The sequence below is a fragment of the Zonotrichia leucophrys genome, chromosome 21 (genome assembly GCF_028769735.1).
Source record: "Zonotrichia leucophrys gambelii isolate GWCS_2022_RI chromosome 21, RI_Zleu_2.0, whole genome shotgun sequence".
Classification (NCBI taxonomy): Eukaryota; Metazoa; Chordata; class Aves; order Passeriformes; family Passerellidae; genus Zonotrichia; species Zonotrichia leucophrys.
The window spans coordinates 6751295-6767367 of NC_088190.1; the positions used below are offsets into that span (position 1 = coordinate 6751295).

At 55.8% G+C, this 16073-nt stretch overlaps 1 protein-coding gene across 1 annotated transcript in view; it reads right to left on the reverse strand.

Moving 5' to 3' along the window:
• Positions 1-12995, reverse strand: part of ALDH4A1 (aldehyde dehydrogenase 4 family member A1) — a 33519-nt gene extending 20524 nt beyond the window's left edge. Inside the window, exons 1-8 of the mRNA XM_064730679.1 lie at positions 12855-12995; positions 10746-10839; positions 10441-10533; positions 10290-10337; positions 9198-9353; positions 7128-7277; positions 6544-6618; positions 1176-1363 (exon numbers count right to left, since the gene is read on the reverse strand). Of these exons, the coding sequence (XP_064586749.1) occupies positions 1176-1363; positions 6544-6618; positions 7128-7277; positions 9198-9353; positions 10290-10337; positions 10441-10533; positions 10746-10839; positions 12855-12889 (839 nt within the window). The 5' untranslated portion in view covers positions 12890-12995. The remainder of the gene's footprint in view (positions 1-1175; positions 1364-6543; positions 6619-7127; positions 7278-9197; positions 9354-10289; positions 10338-10440; positions 10534-10745; positions 10840-12854) is intronic.
• Positions 12996-16073: the final 3078 nt, after the last annotated feature.

Here is a 16073-nt window from a genome sequence, read left to right on the forward strand (position 1 = left end):
AGCTCCCACTCCCTTCCTGTCCCCATTGGAGTCGCCAGCCCCTCTCTGTCCCCCCATCCCCACTGCAGCCCCCAGCTCCTCCCTGTCCCCACCAGTTCCCAGTGGAGCCCCCAGCCCTTCCCTGCCCTCCCCTGTCCCCCCCTGTCCCCGTGTCCCCCCGCCCCTCCCTGTCCCCTCCCATGTCCCCATTGAGCCCCAGCCCCTCCCTCCTGTCCCCTGTCCCCATTGAATCCCCAGCCCCTCCCTGCCCTCCTCCATCCCCATTGAATCCCCAGCCCCTCCCTGTCCCCAATGACCCCAGTTCCCATTGCAGCCCCCAGCCCCTCCCATCCCCATTGCAGCCCCCAGCTCCTCCCTGTCCCCACCAGTTCCCAGTGGAGCCCCCAGCCCTTCCCTGCCCTCCCCCTGTCCCCATTGGAACCCCCAAGCCCTCCCTGTGCCCTCCCCATGTCCCATTGGAGCCCCCAGTCCCCCTCTTGTCCCCACTGGAGCCCCCAGTCCCCCTCCTGTTCCCCCCTGCCCTCAGGGAGCTCCCACCCCTTCCTGTCCCATTGAATCCCCAGCCCCTCCCTGTCCCCCCCATCCCCACTGCAGCCCCCAGCTCCTCCCTGTCCCCACCAGTTCCCAGTGGAGCCCCCAGCCCTTCCCTGCCCTCCCCCTGTCCCCATTGGAACCCCCAAGCCCTCCCTGTGCCCTCCCCATGCCCCAGAGGAGCCCCCAGCCCCTCCCTCCTGTCCCCAGCTTCCATTGGAGCCCCCATTCTCTCCCTGTCCCCCCAGCCCTTCCCTGTGTCCCCCAGTTCCCACTGGAGCCCCCAGCCCCTCCCTGTCCCCTCCCCATGTCCCCAATGGAGTCCCCAGCCCCTCCCTGTCCCCGTGTCCCCCCCAGCCCCTCGCTGCCCCCATGTCCCCAATGGAGCCCCCAGCCCCTCCCTGTCCCCGTGTCCCCCCCAGCCCCTCCCAGTTCCCATTGGAGCCCCCAGCCCCTCCCTGCCCCTGTCCCCAGTGGAGCCCCCAGCCCCTCCCTGTCCCCCCCAGCCTCTCCCTGTCCCCGTGTCCCCCCCAGCCCCTCGCTGTCCCCAGTTCCCAATGGAGCCCCCAGCCCCTCCCTGTTCCCCCTGTCCCCAGTTCCCTTTGGAGCCCCCAGCCCCTCGCTGTCCCCTGTCCCCCACGTACGGCACGCTGCCGGTGAAGTTGAGGCCGCAGAAGTGCTCGGAGCTGGTGACGGTGTCCCCAAACTCGGGCCCGTCCGAGGGCACGAACTGCACCACGTTGGGCGGCAGCCCCGCCTCCAGCAGGATCTTATAGACGGCGTAGCTGGAGAGCATGGCCGTGTCACTGGGCTTCCAGAGCACCACGTTCCCCTGGGGACACACAGAGCATGGCACTGTCACTGTGTCACTGGGACACACACAACACTGAGCATGGCAATGTCACTGTGTCACTGGGCTTCCAGAGCACCACGTTCCCCTGGGGACACACAGAGCATGGCAGTGTCACTGTGTCACTGTGTCACTGGGCTTCCAGAGCACCACACTACCCTGGGGACACACAGAGCATGGCAATGTCACTGTGTCACTGGGCTTCCAGAGCACCACATTACCCTTGGGGACACAGAGAACACCCACTGCTGTCACTGTGTCACTGGGCTTCCAGAGCACCACACTACCCTGGGACACACAAACTGAGCATGGCAAATGTCACTGGGGACCAACACACTGCAAAACACCCACAGCAGGGCCATCACTCACTGTGTCACTGGGCTTCCAGAGCACCACGTTCCCCTGGGGACACAGAGAACATCCCAGCTGTGTCACTGGGCTTCCAGAGCACCACATTACCCTGGGGACACACAGAGCATGGCAGTGTCACTGTGTCACTGGGCTTCCAGAGCACCACGTTCCCCTGGGGACACACAGAACATCCCAGCTGTGTCACTGGGGACACACCACAAACACCTCAGCAGTGTCACTGGGCTTCCAGAGCACCATGTTACCCTGGGGACACAGAGAATTCTGAGCAGGGCTGTGTCACTGGGGACACACCAAAAACACCTCAGCAGTGTCACTGTGTCACTGGGCTTCCAGAGCACCACATTCCCCTGGGGACACACAAAACACCCCAGCAGGGTCATGTCACTGGGGACACAACACCTCAGCAGTGTCACCAGGCTTCCAGAGCACCACGTTCCCCCGGGGACACACAACACCTCAGCAGTATTGCAGTGACCTTAGACGGTCACTGGGGCGAGAGAAGGACGAGAATTTTGTTTCTTGATCAGAAGGCTTGATTTATTGATATATGATATATAATACATTATAACTATACTCAAAAGAAAAAGAAGAGAAGTTGCAGAGAGCAGCTCAGCTAAGAATAGAATAGCAAGAATGAATAACAAAGTTCTGTGTGCAGGGAATCTGTCCCTGAGCTGCTCCTGTGATTGGCCTTTAATGGTACACAGGGAAGATGAGCCAATCACAGGGACACTGCTACATTTCACAGCAGCTGATAACAATTGTTTGCATTCTTCTTCTGGGGCTCTGCTTCCCAGAAGATGGATAAATGTGAAAGAAAGGATTTCTATGAAAAAATGTCTGCGACACAGCAGGGCCATCAGAATTCCCTGAAAACTGTCCCAGAGTGGTGGCACCTCAGGGACACTCAGCCTTTATTTCTTTTCTGTGGTCCCCTATTATTCCATATATTCTCCACACATACGTGTGGCTCTGTAACCTGTTGGATTAGTGACTGCAACTCCCAGTACTTTTCCATGGCCTTTCCCAAGGCACAAAGACAAAAATCCCAAAACTCCAAGCCAGCGGAGTTGGTTCTTCCTTGGTTCTGCCTGGGAACCAAAGGTGAGAACAACTCTTGGGATATTTCATGGACACTCAGCCTTTATTTCCTTTCTGTATTCCTTATTATTCCATATATCCTCCACACACACACACGTGGCTCTGTTGGATTAGTGACTGCATTTCCCAGTACTTTTCCATGGCCTTTCCTGAGGCAGAAAGACAAAAATCCCAAAATCCCAAAGCCCCAGCGGTACAAGGCCCCAGAGCTGTCCTGGTTCTTCCTGGGAACCAAAGGTGAGAACAACTCTTGGGTATTTCATGGACACTCAGCCTTTATTTCTTTTCTGTGCTCCCTATTATTCCATATATCCTCCACACACACACACACAGCTCTGTTGGATTAGTAACTGCATTTCCCAGTGCTTTTCCAAGGCACAAAGACAAAAATCCCAAAACTCCAAGCCCCAGGGGTACAAGAGCTCAGTGCTCATTCCTGGGAACCAAAGGTGAGAACAACTCTTGGGATATTATTATGTTTATACATAAATATGATATTATTTCATGGACAGAGCACAGCCAGTGCTGAGGGGTGCTCCAGACCAGGGGGGCTGCATCACTACTTATCCTCCTAATTGGTGCTTTTTATCAATTTTGCTGATTTCCTAAAATCTGTAAAAATGTTCTCATCCCTTTGGGGTGGGCTCTTGTGGACATCTGTCCATCACTGTCCCTGAAGGCCTTCAAATAAAGATCTGCTCTTTTACTGGAATCATCCCCAGTTTCATTTCCAGGGTGGCAGCACCACCTTCACCCCAGCGCTGTTTGGGCAGGGCTGGGGGTGCCCTGCTCAGCTGAGGGCACAAATCCTCCCCTTTCCTCTCACCAGGTGCCTGTGCCAGCCTTCCCCAAGAGGAGGTGGAAACCAGGCCACAGGAACGTCACCAGCACTGTCACCAGCAGTGCCACCAGCCCTGGGCAGTGAAACCAAAGCTCCTGCTGGATTAATCAGACAAAGGAGCTGGAGAACTCCACTGGTGCCACCCCCTTGGCCCTGTGCCACCCCAGCCCTGTGACCGCCCCGTGTCCCCTGTCCCCGTGTCACACGGCTCAGCCTCCCCTGCACGGGTCACTGCCCTGCACAGGAGCTTTGTGTCACAGACATCTTTTATGAAAAATCCTTTCCTTAGGATTTTTCCTCCTGAGAAGCTGAGAGGCCTCAGGAACAAAATGTAAACATTGATTATCTGCTGCTGTGGAATGCAACAGGTGCATCTGGGATTGGTGCCATGTGGTTGTTTCTAATTAATGGCCAATCACAGTCAGCTGGCTCAGACTCTCTGAGCCACAAACCTTTGTTATCATTCTTTCCTATTCTATTCCTAGCCAGCCTTCTGATGAAATCCTTTCTTCTATTCTTTAGTATAGTTTTAATATAATATATATCATAAAATAATAAATCAGCCCTCTGAAACATGGAGTCAGATCCTCATCTCTTCCCTCACCCTCAGACCCCTGTGAGCACCGTCACAGCTTTGCACTCCTGGCTGCTGCTTCCCAGGGATTTGCTGGGCAGGAAAACTCCCCTGGGCACAGCTCATGGGCACAGCTCTCCCATGGGCACAGCTCCTGGGCACAGCTCCTCCAATCCCCCACTCCCAACCCTGCCAGAGCCCTGCAGCAGTTGGGAAATCCATGCCAGGCTGGGCACAGCATTCCCAGCAGCCTGGATTGCTCTGATCCCAAGGAAATCCCATTCCCATGGGATTCCCATGACTGCTGCACCTCTCCAGTGTCCAACCCCCTGTGGGGACAGAAACTCTGGGACTCAAATTAACATCCCCTATTAAGCATTGTTTTCCCTGGGTCTGTAATTAACACTCCCCTATTAAGCATTGTTTTCCCTGGGTCTGTAATTAACCCTCCCCTGTTAATCAGCGTTTTCTCCTCACTGTCACTGCGGGTGCCCCCGCTGCTGATTCCCAAGGCACTGCTGGTGTCCTGCTGCCCCCTGTCCCCAGCCAGGGCAGGGATCCATCCCCCTGCAGCACCCCAGGGGAATTCACTGCCATGGGATGTCCCCAGTGTCACTCAGAGCTGCCAGCAGGGGTTTGTGCCATCCCAGCAGGGCTCACTCACTCTGGGATGAGCTCATGCCCAAATTCCCCAAAGCCAAGGGGGTCCTTCAGGTCCTGGGCACCTCCCTCCCCAGGTTTTGGGGTCTTCTCTCCCCAGAAATCCTCCCAGCTCCATGGTGGCTTCACCCTCTCCTTGTCCCCCCACTCCTGCCCCAGTGACAGGTTGTTCAAATGTTTCACTCAAATATGGCTTTAAATGTGATGTTCCCAAATTAAAAGCTCCCCAGCCTCTTTGGGGCCAGCAGGAAATCTGAGCCTGATTAGCAAAGAGCTGTGACAACTTGCTGTTTTGGTTTTTTTTTTTCTATCCCAGTACAACAATAAATTAATTATTGCTGGCCCAAATTCACCAGGTTATTACAGTCTTTCCCCAAAATCCACCCTGCAGAGGGCAGGAGCTGCTGTGCTCCATGGGCTGGGACACAAATGGGAATGTGCAGAAATGCTTTTTACCAATACTTTTTTTTTTTTATATATATATTTTCAGACTTTCTGGGCTCTCCTGTCTGCCAGTCCAGAGCTCAATGGCAGAGCCATGCCCCTAACACACCCAGTGCACCCAGAAGTGTCATCCCAGAGGAATGTGGGCAGCTCCACACTGGTTACACTGTCATGTCCCGACAGCACCCCGAGCCCAGGTAGGAATCAAACCCTGCTGTGGTAATTCCCAGATCCCAAAGCCAGCTGGGAAGGAAAAGATCACTTGGTTCAGAGCAAAAACCCCAGGAGGGCAGGTCTGGGCAGTTTGTGCTTTTCCAGCACTTCCTCCAGCACACTGGAAATGCAGACCCTGGGTGTTTAATTAAAGCCTGAATGCTGATTGGGTCAAGGGGTCCAACAGCCCCAGGGGGGCCCAGCTCCCTCCCTGCCCACCCCAGCCCAGCTGAACCTGAGGGCTGGGATCCTGTCCCAGCCTTTCCTTGGACTGTCCTGTCCCCTGCCCTGTCCCCTTGTCCCTCTGTCCTGCCACCCTGCCCTGTCTCTGTGTCCTACCACCCTGTCCCCCCTGTCCTGACCACCCATCCAGTGACCTTGTACTGTGACCCTGCCCTGTCCCCATGTCCTGTCCCCCGTCCTGCCCCTCTGCCCTGTCCCCTTGTTCCCCTGACCTGTCCCCTGTGACCTCCCTCCTGTCCTGCCCCCTTGTCCCCATGTCCTGTTCTGCCCTGCCACCCTACTCGCCGTCCTGTCCCCCATCCTGTGACCCTGTCCTGTCCCCTTGTCCCCCTGCCCTGCCCCCCTGTCCTGTCCCTGGGTCCTGCATCCCTGCCCTGCCACCCTGTCCTCTGATACTACCCTGTCCCCATCCCCCTGCCCCCCCATTCTGTCCCCTGTCCTGTCTCCTTGTCCCCTGTCCTGTTCTCCTGTCCCACTCCCCTGCATATGCCCCTGTCCTGTCCCCCTGCCCTACCGCCATTTCCTGTCCCCATCCTGCCTCATTTTCTGTCCCCCATTTCCTGTCCCATTGCCCCTTGTCCTGTCCCCTTGTCCCCCTGCCCTGTCCCCTTGTCCTGTAACCCTGCCCTGTCCCCATGCCCTCTGTCCTGTCCCCCATCCCCATTTCCTGCACCCCTGTCCCTCTGTCCCATCCTCCTGTCCCCCAGCACTCACCATCAGCGCAGGAGCCCCTGCCAGGTTGCCGCCGATGGCCGTGAAGTTGAAGGGGGACACGGCAGCCACGAAGCCCTGCGGGGACACAGGGACAGGGACATGGGGACCCTGCTGTCCCCCAGGGTGACCAGCTCACCTCCAGCCCCCATGGAGCACAGGGACATGGGGACCCTGCTGTCCCCCAGGGTGCCAGCTCACCTCCAGCCCCCATGGAGCACAGGGACACGGGGACCCTGCTGTCCCCCAGGGGCCCAGCTCACCTCCAGCCCCCATGGAGCACAGGGACAGGGGACCCTGCTGTCCCCAGGGTGCCAGCTCACCTCCAGCCCCCATGGAGCACAGGGACAGGGGACCCTGCTGTCCTGCAGGGTGCCAGCTCACCTCCAGCCCCCATGGAGCACAGGGACACGGGGACCCTGCTGTCCCCCAGGGTGACCCCAAGGGACAGGGTGCCCAGCTCACCTCCAGCCCCCATGGAGCACAGGGACACGGGGACCCTGCTGTCCCCAGGGGCCCAGCTCACCTCCAGCCCCCATGGAGCACAGGGACATGGGGACCCTGCTGTCCCCAGGGCCCCAGCTCACCTCCAGCCCCCGGTAGACCATGGAGTTGGTGCTGATGTCCACGCTCAGGGGCTGGCTCTGCTCCAGCTCCAGCGCGTACTTGGCGTTGAAGCGGAAGAAGTCGATGAGCTCGCCCGCGGCGTCGATCTCAGCCTGGATCACGGTCTTGGCCTGCGGGGACAGGGAGGGGATGCAGCAATGGGGAATGCAGCAAGGGTGAATGGGGGATGCAGCAATGGGGGAATGCAGCAAGCGATGGGGAATGCAGCAATGTGAATGGGGAATGCAGCTATGGGGCATTGGGGATGGGTGCATGGGAAATGCAGCAATGTGAAATGGGGAATGCAGCAATGGGGCATGGGGGAATGCAGCAATGGGGCATGGGGGAGAATGCACAGGGAGCAGAGATGTGACAGTGGCCGGAATGCAGCAATGGGGCATGGGGGAAATGGGTGGTATGGGAGGGAATGCGGGGCAAGTGGGGCAATGGGGGAATGCAGCAGCATGGTGCATGGAGGGGAATGCAGTAATGATGGGTGCATGGGGATGGGATAAGCGTGGCATATGAGCAGTGGTGGAATGCATATCAGACGGATGGCATGGGGGAATGGGTGTGTGGGGGAATGCAGCAGTGGTGCATGGGGATGCAGCAATGGTGCAGTGCTGGCTGTGGGGTGCCCTTCTCTATCGAATCAGGACGCCCCCGATGAAAGAGGAATGATGCATCTGACTCCATCTTATCAGAAGCCTAATTAATTACTTTATTACACTATATTATTCTATATTATATTACACTGTATTACATTGCATCTAAACTGAATCTGCCCAGCACTCAACTCTGCACACCCTGCTCTGAATCTCGTGACTGTCCCCCAACAGTCCCCACACACACACACACCTGGCCCTGACAGGCCAAGGAAACAAACCACCATCACTGCGGGTAAACAATCTCCATGTTGCATTCTACTTTTGCCCAAACACAGGCACAGCAAATTATATGAATTGTTTTTCCTTTCTCTGAGGTTCAGAGAATGTGAAACCCAGAAATATTCTTGGGAAGAGCTGTGCCTTGCTTTTCTCTGTGAAGAGAAATGTGGAGCTCAGTTCCCAAGGATGGGCCTCCTGCACTGCCTCAGGCTGATCCTGCTCCCAGGAGCTGCAAGGAGTGAGGATCAGCCTGGATCCCCCCCAGAACACCTCCAGCCATTCCCACTGCCCAAAACCACCCTGGCAGCCCCTCCTGCCCAGCCCAGCTTCTGCAGCACCCCTGTCTTAGGCTGGAAATGGGGGTGTGTATTCTATTCCCAACTGTCAGAGGAGGGGCAAAACCCCACAGATAACTGCCCAAGGAACAGCAGATAACTGATAGGAACAGAACACACACTCCTGTGTCTGACCTAAGACACAGGGATGAGCTGGGAGCATTCCCAACTCCCTCTCCCATCCACAGGAGGTCTGAGGGATATTCAGGATATTCTGTTCATTGGGCAGTTTGCTTTATCTCTTCCACAACCAATCTTCCCTCTAGGAAATACCTTCTGTCCATGGCCAGTGAGTGTCCCTGCAGGGCTGATCCAATCCCAGCATCCCATGGGGAGATGCTCCGCCCAGGGGAGGAGCCAAGCATTCCTACCTGGATCCAATCTGAGATTTTGGGACACCAGGGCTGCCTTTGCCCCCTGCATTGCCAGAGGGGAGCTTTGTGCCTCCCTGCATGGCCAGAGGGAGCCCAGGCCCATCTGCAGCAGCCCTGGAGCTGCAGAGGAAAACTCCCCCCTTGTGCAGGATCCCTGCTGCAGCAGAGCCACAGCTGGCACTGCAGGAGGGCTGAGCCCCCATGGATGGGGCTGTCAGATCAGATTCTCACTCTGACAAAGGATTTTTGTTGGCTTTTTTTTGTTTGTACTACTACATTTGAAATTTTAATTTTCCCAGTAAAGAACTGCTATTCCTGCTCCCATATCTTTATCTAAGAGCCCTTTCATTTCAAATTTACAACAATTCAGAGGGAAGGGGGTTTACATTTTCCATTTCAGGGGAGGCTCCTGCCTTCCTCAGCAGACACCTGGCTTGGCACCAGCCCATCCCTACCTGTCCCACCATGGTCTTGGCCAGCACTTCTGCTCTCCTCGGGCCGCTCAGCATGTCAGCTGCCTTCAGGAAGATCTGGGCTCGATCCTGCACAGGCTTCAGGTCCCACTCCTTCCTGGCTGCCAGGGCAGCGTTAATGGCCTTGTTAATGAGCTCCTGTGGAGGCAAAGGGGAAAAGGCAGCAAGGAGGAGCCTCTGCAGGCTTTCACAGGGCATGAAAGAACACTGTGGGGGTGTTCACAGGGGTCTCAGGATGAGGGAAGAGACGAGGATCTGACTCCATGTTTCAGAAGGCTGATTTATTATTTTATTATATATATTACATTAAAACTATACTAAAAGAATAGAAGAAAAGGTTTCATTAGCAGGCTAGCTAAGCTAAGAATAGAAAGGAATGATAACAAAGGTTTGTGGCTGGGACAGAGAGTCTGAGCCAGCTGACTGTGATTGGCCATTAATTAGAAACAACCACATGAGACCAATCCCAGATGCACCTGTTGCATTCCACAGCAGCAGATAATCAATGTTTACATGTTGTTCCTGAGGCCTCTCAGGAGGAAAAATCCTAAGGAAAGGATTTTTCATAAAAAGATGTCTGGAACAACAGACATTTTCATAAGAAGATGTCTGCAACAAGCTCACACCACTGTTCTCAAGGTGAAGGAAAAAAGGGAAGTTTATTTTCTGACTCTAACATTTGACAGTGGATTGGAGGGTGACAGTGCCACCTCTCCAATGACACCGGACACACTAACAGTCTATCAACTTTTTCTTCTCCTGTAAAGGAATGTAAAACGATGAGTTATTTACAGGAAGTGTGTGAGAAAGTTTGCTACAAGAATGTCAAGATCAGAAGGCTTAGAAAATCTTAAAAAACCAGAACAACACTGCCTACCACCAGATCACAGGGAAAAGTGAGGGGTCACCCACCCCAGGCACAGACCACTGGTGCCATCACAACCCCAAGGTGGGTTTGTTCCAGGATCCCTGGAGCTTGGAAAGGCTCCTGGAGCCTCTCTGCTCACAAAATGCACTTGTTAAACCAAGGGCAAGAAAACAGCCAGGAAGAGGGGGGACAGAGAGTGCACTCACCTTGTTGGCATAGCAGTACTTGGCCACCTTGTGTGCATGGTTAAAGGGCTGGGGAGAGAAGAAGCAGCTCTGTAGGAACCAGTCCCAGGCTCCTCCTGCAGGGCCCCCCCTGCTCTGCTCTCCCCCATTCAGTGAGACCCCCCTGACTCACCGACACCTGGTACCTCACCGTGGGGGTCCACACCTCCTCCCCCCCAATCACACACGGGATGTCCTCAGTCTTGTCCTTCAGGTCAGCCAGGGCCTGGCAGAGAGGAGAACATGGTGGGAGCAGCTCCCAGCCCCTCCAGCTGCCCTCCATCCCCCTCCCCACGGGCACAGGGAACTGGGAACAGGTTCCCAGTTCTGTGGGCACAGGGCAGGGCAGGATGGGGCTGTCACAGCAGGGAGAGCCTGGGGTCAGCACAGCCCAGGGCCCCCCCAGCCCCCAAACCCCCCAAATCCGGGCACCGGTACCTTCTGGAGCGCCTCTCGCTCGGGGCTCCCCGGCTTGAACTCCAGGATGGGCTCGTTGGTCACCTGGATGGCCGGGCCGTGCTGCCATCGCCGCCTGCGACAGGGCGGGACAGGAATCGCTGCAATGCTGCCCTTCCCTCCTTCCCCAGCACCGGGGACAGCTCAGCCCTGGGGACACCTCGATCCCAGAGAACAGCTCAGTGCCAGGGACACCTCGGTCCTGGGGACACCTCAATCCCCCAGGGACACCTCGGGCCCAGGGACACTTCACGGGGACACTTCAATCCCTGAGGGACACCTCAGTCCTGGGGACACCTCCATCACGGGGACACCTCGATCCCGGGGAACACCTCAGTGCCAGGGACACCTCGACCCAGGGACACTTCAATCACGGGGGACATCTCAATCCCCAAGGGACACCTCAGTCCCAGGGAGACACCTCGATGCCAGGGGACACCTCAGTGCCAGGGGACACCTCAACCCTGGGACACTTCAATCATGGGAGACATCTCAATCCCCGAGGGACACCTTGGTCCCAGGGACAGCTCCACCACGGGGAACACCTCAGTGCCAGGGACACTTCGGTCCTGAGAACACTTCAATCATGGGGGACACCTCCAGCCCAAGGGACACCTCAATCCCCGGAACACGTCAGTGCCAGGGACACCTTGGCCCCGGGGGACAGCTTGATTTGGGGGACACCTCGATCCCAGGGAACATCTCAGGGCCGGGGACACTTCACGGGGACACCTCAACCCGGGGACACTTCAATCTCCGAGGGACACCTCGGTCCTGGGGACAGGTCCACCACGGGGAACACCTCAGTGCTGGGGGACACCTCCATCACGGGGAACACAAAGCCAGGGGACACCTCGATCCGGGGACACTTCAACCAGTCACGGGGGACACCTCAATCCCGGGCTGCCCCCCAAACCAACCCCTGCTCCATCCCTCCCGCTGGATGGCGATGCCAGAGCCGCGGGCCGAGCCTGGCCCTCACCCCCAGCCCAGCACCCCTTCTCCCCCTCAGCGCTGGGACAGGCACTTTTAAGGAACGAGGCACAGGATGGATTTTTAAAGAAAAAGGCACGGGATCAATTTTTAAGGAACGAGGCACGGGGTGGATTTTTAAGGGAAAAGAAACAGGATCGATTTTTAAGGAAAGAGCTGCGGATCGATCCGGGCTGCTCCGGCGGCCCCTGGCAAAGTCCAGGGGGCAAAAGCCGGACGGGCACCCTGAGCTGCCCCCGGTCACCGGACCTTGGCACTGACCAGCCACAGGAACGGGATACGCTGACCACATCAGCGATAACGCCCGGAAAAACGGGAAATGGGAGGAAAAGGAGGGGGAAATGAAGGGAAAAGGGGAAAAAAAACGAAGGGAAAAGGCGAAAAACGAAGGGAAAAGGGGGGGAAACGAGAGGGAAAGGGGAGAAACGAGAGGGAAAAGGGGAGAAACGAGGAGAAAAAGGGAGAAACGAGAGGGAATGGGGAGAAACGAGGAGAAAAAGGGAGAAACGAGAGGGAAATGGGGAGAAACGAGGGGAAAAGGGGAAAAACGACGGGAAAAGGGGGGAAACGAAGGGAAAGGGGGGAAACTAGAGGGGAAAGGGGGGAAACGAGGGGGAAAGGGGAAAAACGACGGGAAAAGGGGAGACACGAGGATAAAAGGGGATAAACGAGGGGAAAAGGGGGAAAACGAAGGGGAAAGGGGGAGGAAAAAGAGCAAACAAGGAGAAAAGGAGAAGACAAGGGAGAAAAGGGGGAAAGCAAGGGGGATAAAGGAAGAAAACCAATAGGAAGCAGCAGAAAACAGGTGGAAACAAGGGTAAAAGGGAAAATAAGGGGTAAACTGTGGAAAGCGGGTATGAAAGGAGAAAACAAAAGGGAAAAACGAGGGAAACAAGGGCAGAAAAAGGAAGAAGGAGGGAGGAACAAGGGGAACTGAGGGCTGGCAGTGCCCGCAGCTGGCAGCGGGAGAGTGCCCGGGGATGGCAGGAGCGGCAGCGGAGCCCGAGCCCGCCCCACGCGTTGGAAGGGGACAAGGGAAGGGAAGGGAAGGGAAGGGAAGGGAAGGGAAGGGAAGGGAAGGCAGGAGCCCTCACTTACCCGCAGCCCCTCAGCGCCCGCAGCCGCCGCCACATCCCGGCCCCGCCGCGCTCCCGGCCCGCGGCCGCCACCACCCACCGCGCGGGGGGAGGGAGGGGCGGGGAGGAGACGCAACCATCTATTAATTAATAAATTAATAAACCCCCGAGGGCGGCAGTCTGGAGGGGCTGCCCCGCTCCCGCCGCTCGCTGTGTGTGAGGGTGCTGGCCCTGTCACCCCCCCCGCCGGTGGGGTGTCCGTGGGGTGTCCACATTGGTGTGTGTCCCCCCCCCCGCGCGGGGATGGTTGCGGCCGGAGCGGGGGGCGGTGGCGCGCGCGGCACGTGGGAGGGGGCGGGGCGCGGGAAGGAGCCAAAAATCCTTTAAAAAAGGGAAATTCGGGACAAACAACAACAAAAGCGGCCCGAGGAGAGGCAGCGGCTGGGACTGTGCCCGGAGCTCCGCGGGCCCGAGCTGCCCGAGAGGACATGAGCGGGGAGAAAGAGAAAAGCAACTGAGAATCCCTTTGGGAACTGAAAATTACCGAAAATTTGATGATTTTAACCCAAAGGAGGGGCCTGTCTGGGGTATAGGGCCAGGAGGAGGCTGTGGGATGCTTTAATTTCCATGCAGAGCCATGTTTCAAGAGCTGCAGCTGAAGGACGCTAATTTTGAGGGGATTTCGAGCTATTTTATGTTCCCAAATCCCCTGGGCTGGGCGGATTTCCAGACCCGAGGATGCTCCTTCCCTCCCCAGACCCAAATCCTTCTGCTGTGGAGGCGTTCTCCACCCCAAGAATGAACACGCGGAGCCGTTCAACCAGGAGTTTGGTGTTTATTTTATAGTTTTTTGTGGTTTTTCATCGTCACCAGAGACCGACTGGCACCTGTTCCATGGGCAGGGCCGGTACCGGGGGCTGAGCTCCGGCCGGGGCTGGACGGAGGGGTGGGATGGACACCAGCACACCTGGGAGGGGATGGTGGGCTCGGTTTTGGCACTAAAAAAAGGGAAAATGGAGCAAATCCGCCGAGCTCAGAGGAGATTGGGTGCTTCTCAGGGCTCCTCCTGCCGTGGATTGGATTCTCGAAGCGTTTCGTGGTCCCAGATCCACTGGTGGTGTCCCATTCCAGCCCCAGGAGAATCCTCCGGCCTTTCCCCACCCGACAGCATCATCAGTGCAGTCTTTTCTGTTCAAATGAGCTAATATACAGAATATAAAGCACGGTATTTACAGGGGACGGTAACCAGGGGCGTTCCCACACCATCAGTAGTTCATTGTCACGGGGATAACAGAAAATCTCGGGTGACCTAAAGAGGAACCGACAAGAAGTGACACAGCAGGAGGGAAGAGGCATCAATGCCTCCCGCTCGAACACGATAAATAATAAATAATCTTTTTTGGCAGAAGGTCGCTACATTAACATTAACCACAGGGAGGTGTTTTAGGGACTGGTTTGTGAGTTTTTTGGTGAAACACACAGGAGTGTTTTAGTGAGGTTGGACCGCCCTCAAACCCTCTCCAATGAACAGAAATTTGGGGTTTGGGGGTGGCAGTCTGGGCAGCTCCACCGGGTTGGTGGCACCGTGGTGCTCTGGGCTGTGCTGCCACAGCGATGGCACCGGTCTGGAGCCACCCCAGGGGTGTTTTAGGCATTAACATCATTATTTCCCAAAAAGGGAGCTGGCCAGACCCACAAGCACCCCCTCACCGAGTGCTTCACTGTCGGAGTGCCTCAGATTAGGGGGAATCGTGATTTCTGCAATCCAACACCCACACTTAAACACAATTCGCTGCTCCTTCAAAAGAGAAGCTCTGAAAGGCTCCTGCAAGCGCAGAAGGGTCTGAGGACACTGAATTCACCCCAGAACACACAGGAGGGAAGGCTCAGGTGTTTGCTCGTGCTCTGCCAAGGGCCTGGCCCGGCCCTGAGCGTTCCCTGTGCAGGGAGAGGGGCTGGGATCCCACTCCCATGGAGAATTCCCAGCACTGGAATTCTCACTCAGCTCCCCTCTGCTGCCATTCCCACCAGGACAGCGCCTGCTGCCTCCTCGGTAATTTTATTTCTCGCTTAAAACACAAATTACATCCCACTAAAAACCCCAAAATCCAGGTCTGGGTGGCAGCCCCAGAGGCAAAGAGCTCTGAGGGCTGTGTGCTCCCCTGCAGCCCAGCAGGAGGACAAAAACCCCAAAATTCCTGAGGCCGAGGGTGGGAAATCCTCACTGAGTGTCCCTGCCTCGAGCAAGCGCTGGGATGTCTCAATTCAACCGGGATAAATCATTCCTTAAACACTCAGCTCTAAAATGAGGCACTCCAACGTGAAACCGCCCAGCTCTGCAGCTCTTCCAACACAAACATCCTTCCCCTGTTCCCAGAGCCAAGGGAAACACCAGGAGCAGCTCTGGGAGCACCACGGCCCTGCCACAGCCAGCCCCTGTTTTTGCTGGCAGGAATGATCATGGAAAGGAAAATTAATATAATCTCACTTTAGGAGCAGCTCTGGATGCGGATTCAGGCACGACTCCCATCTGCTGTTCTGTTTTGTTTGAGTTAATCCCGATTTCTACAGGTACAAATTGAATTTATAATTTAATTTTTTTATTACCCAGGCAGAGTTTAACCCCTGTCCTGCCACGCTCCCGGGATCCAGGAGGTGCTGACCCTTTCCAGGAGCATCCTCCCAGTCAGGGGAAGGGAACAAAATCGCAGGGAAGGGAATAAAATCCCAGCAGCAATTCTGCAGAGGAGATGCTGGAGCTGCAGCCTCCCCTGCAGGACGCCACTGTGAGCGCTCCACAGCCAAACCTGCCCTGGTTATTCCCACGTTGATTCCTGGAACCATCAGAGAGTTTGGGGGTCCCATCAGAGCAGGAGAGACTTTACAAGGGAACAATTGCATCTGCCAACAGAAATCTGTTTGCACTTTAAAAACCTCTGATAAAAATAGAATATATACTGTGTTTTTATAAATAGATTACACATTTAGCTTAGATGAGTTTCATTACATTCCCCCCCAAACTTTTTTTTTTTTCAAAAGAATTTTGCTTTTTTTCCTTGTGTGAACTAAGATGATCATCACTAAATCTTTGAAAAACATGTTTGTACCACATTATTCTTTAAAACATTTGTACCACATTATTCTTTGGACATTTTTGAACAACATGCATCCACAAACTGCCATTTGTTTACTGAAAACATTTTTTTGTACAAACCCAGTTTAGGAATTTGATCTATTATTA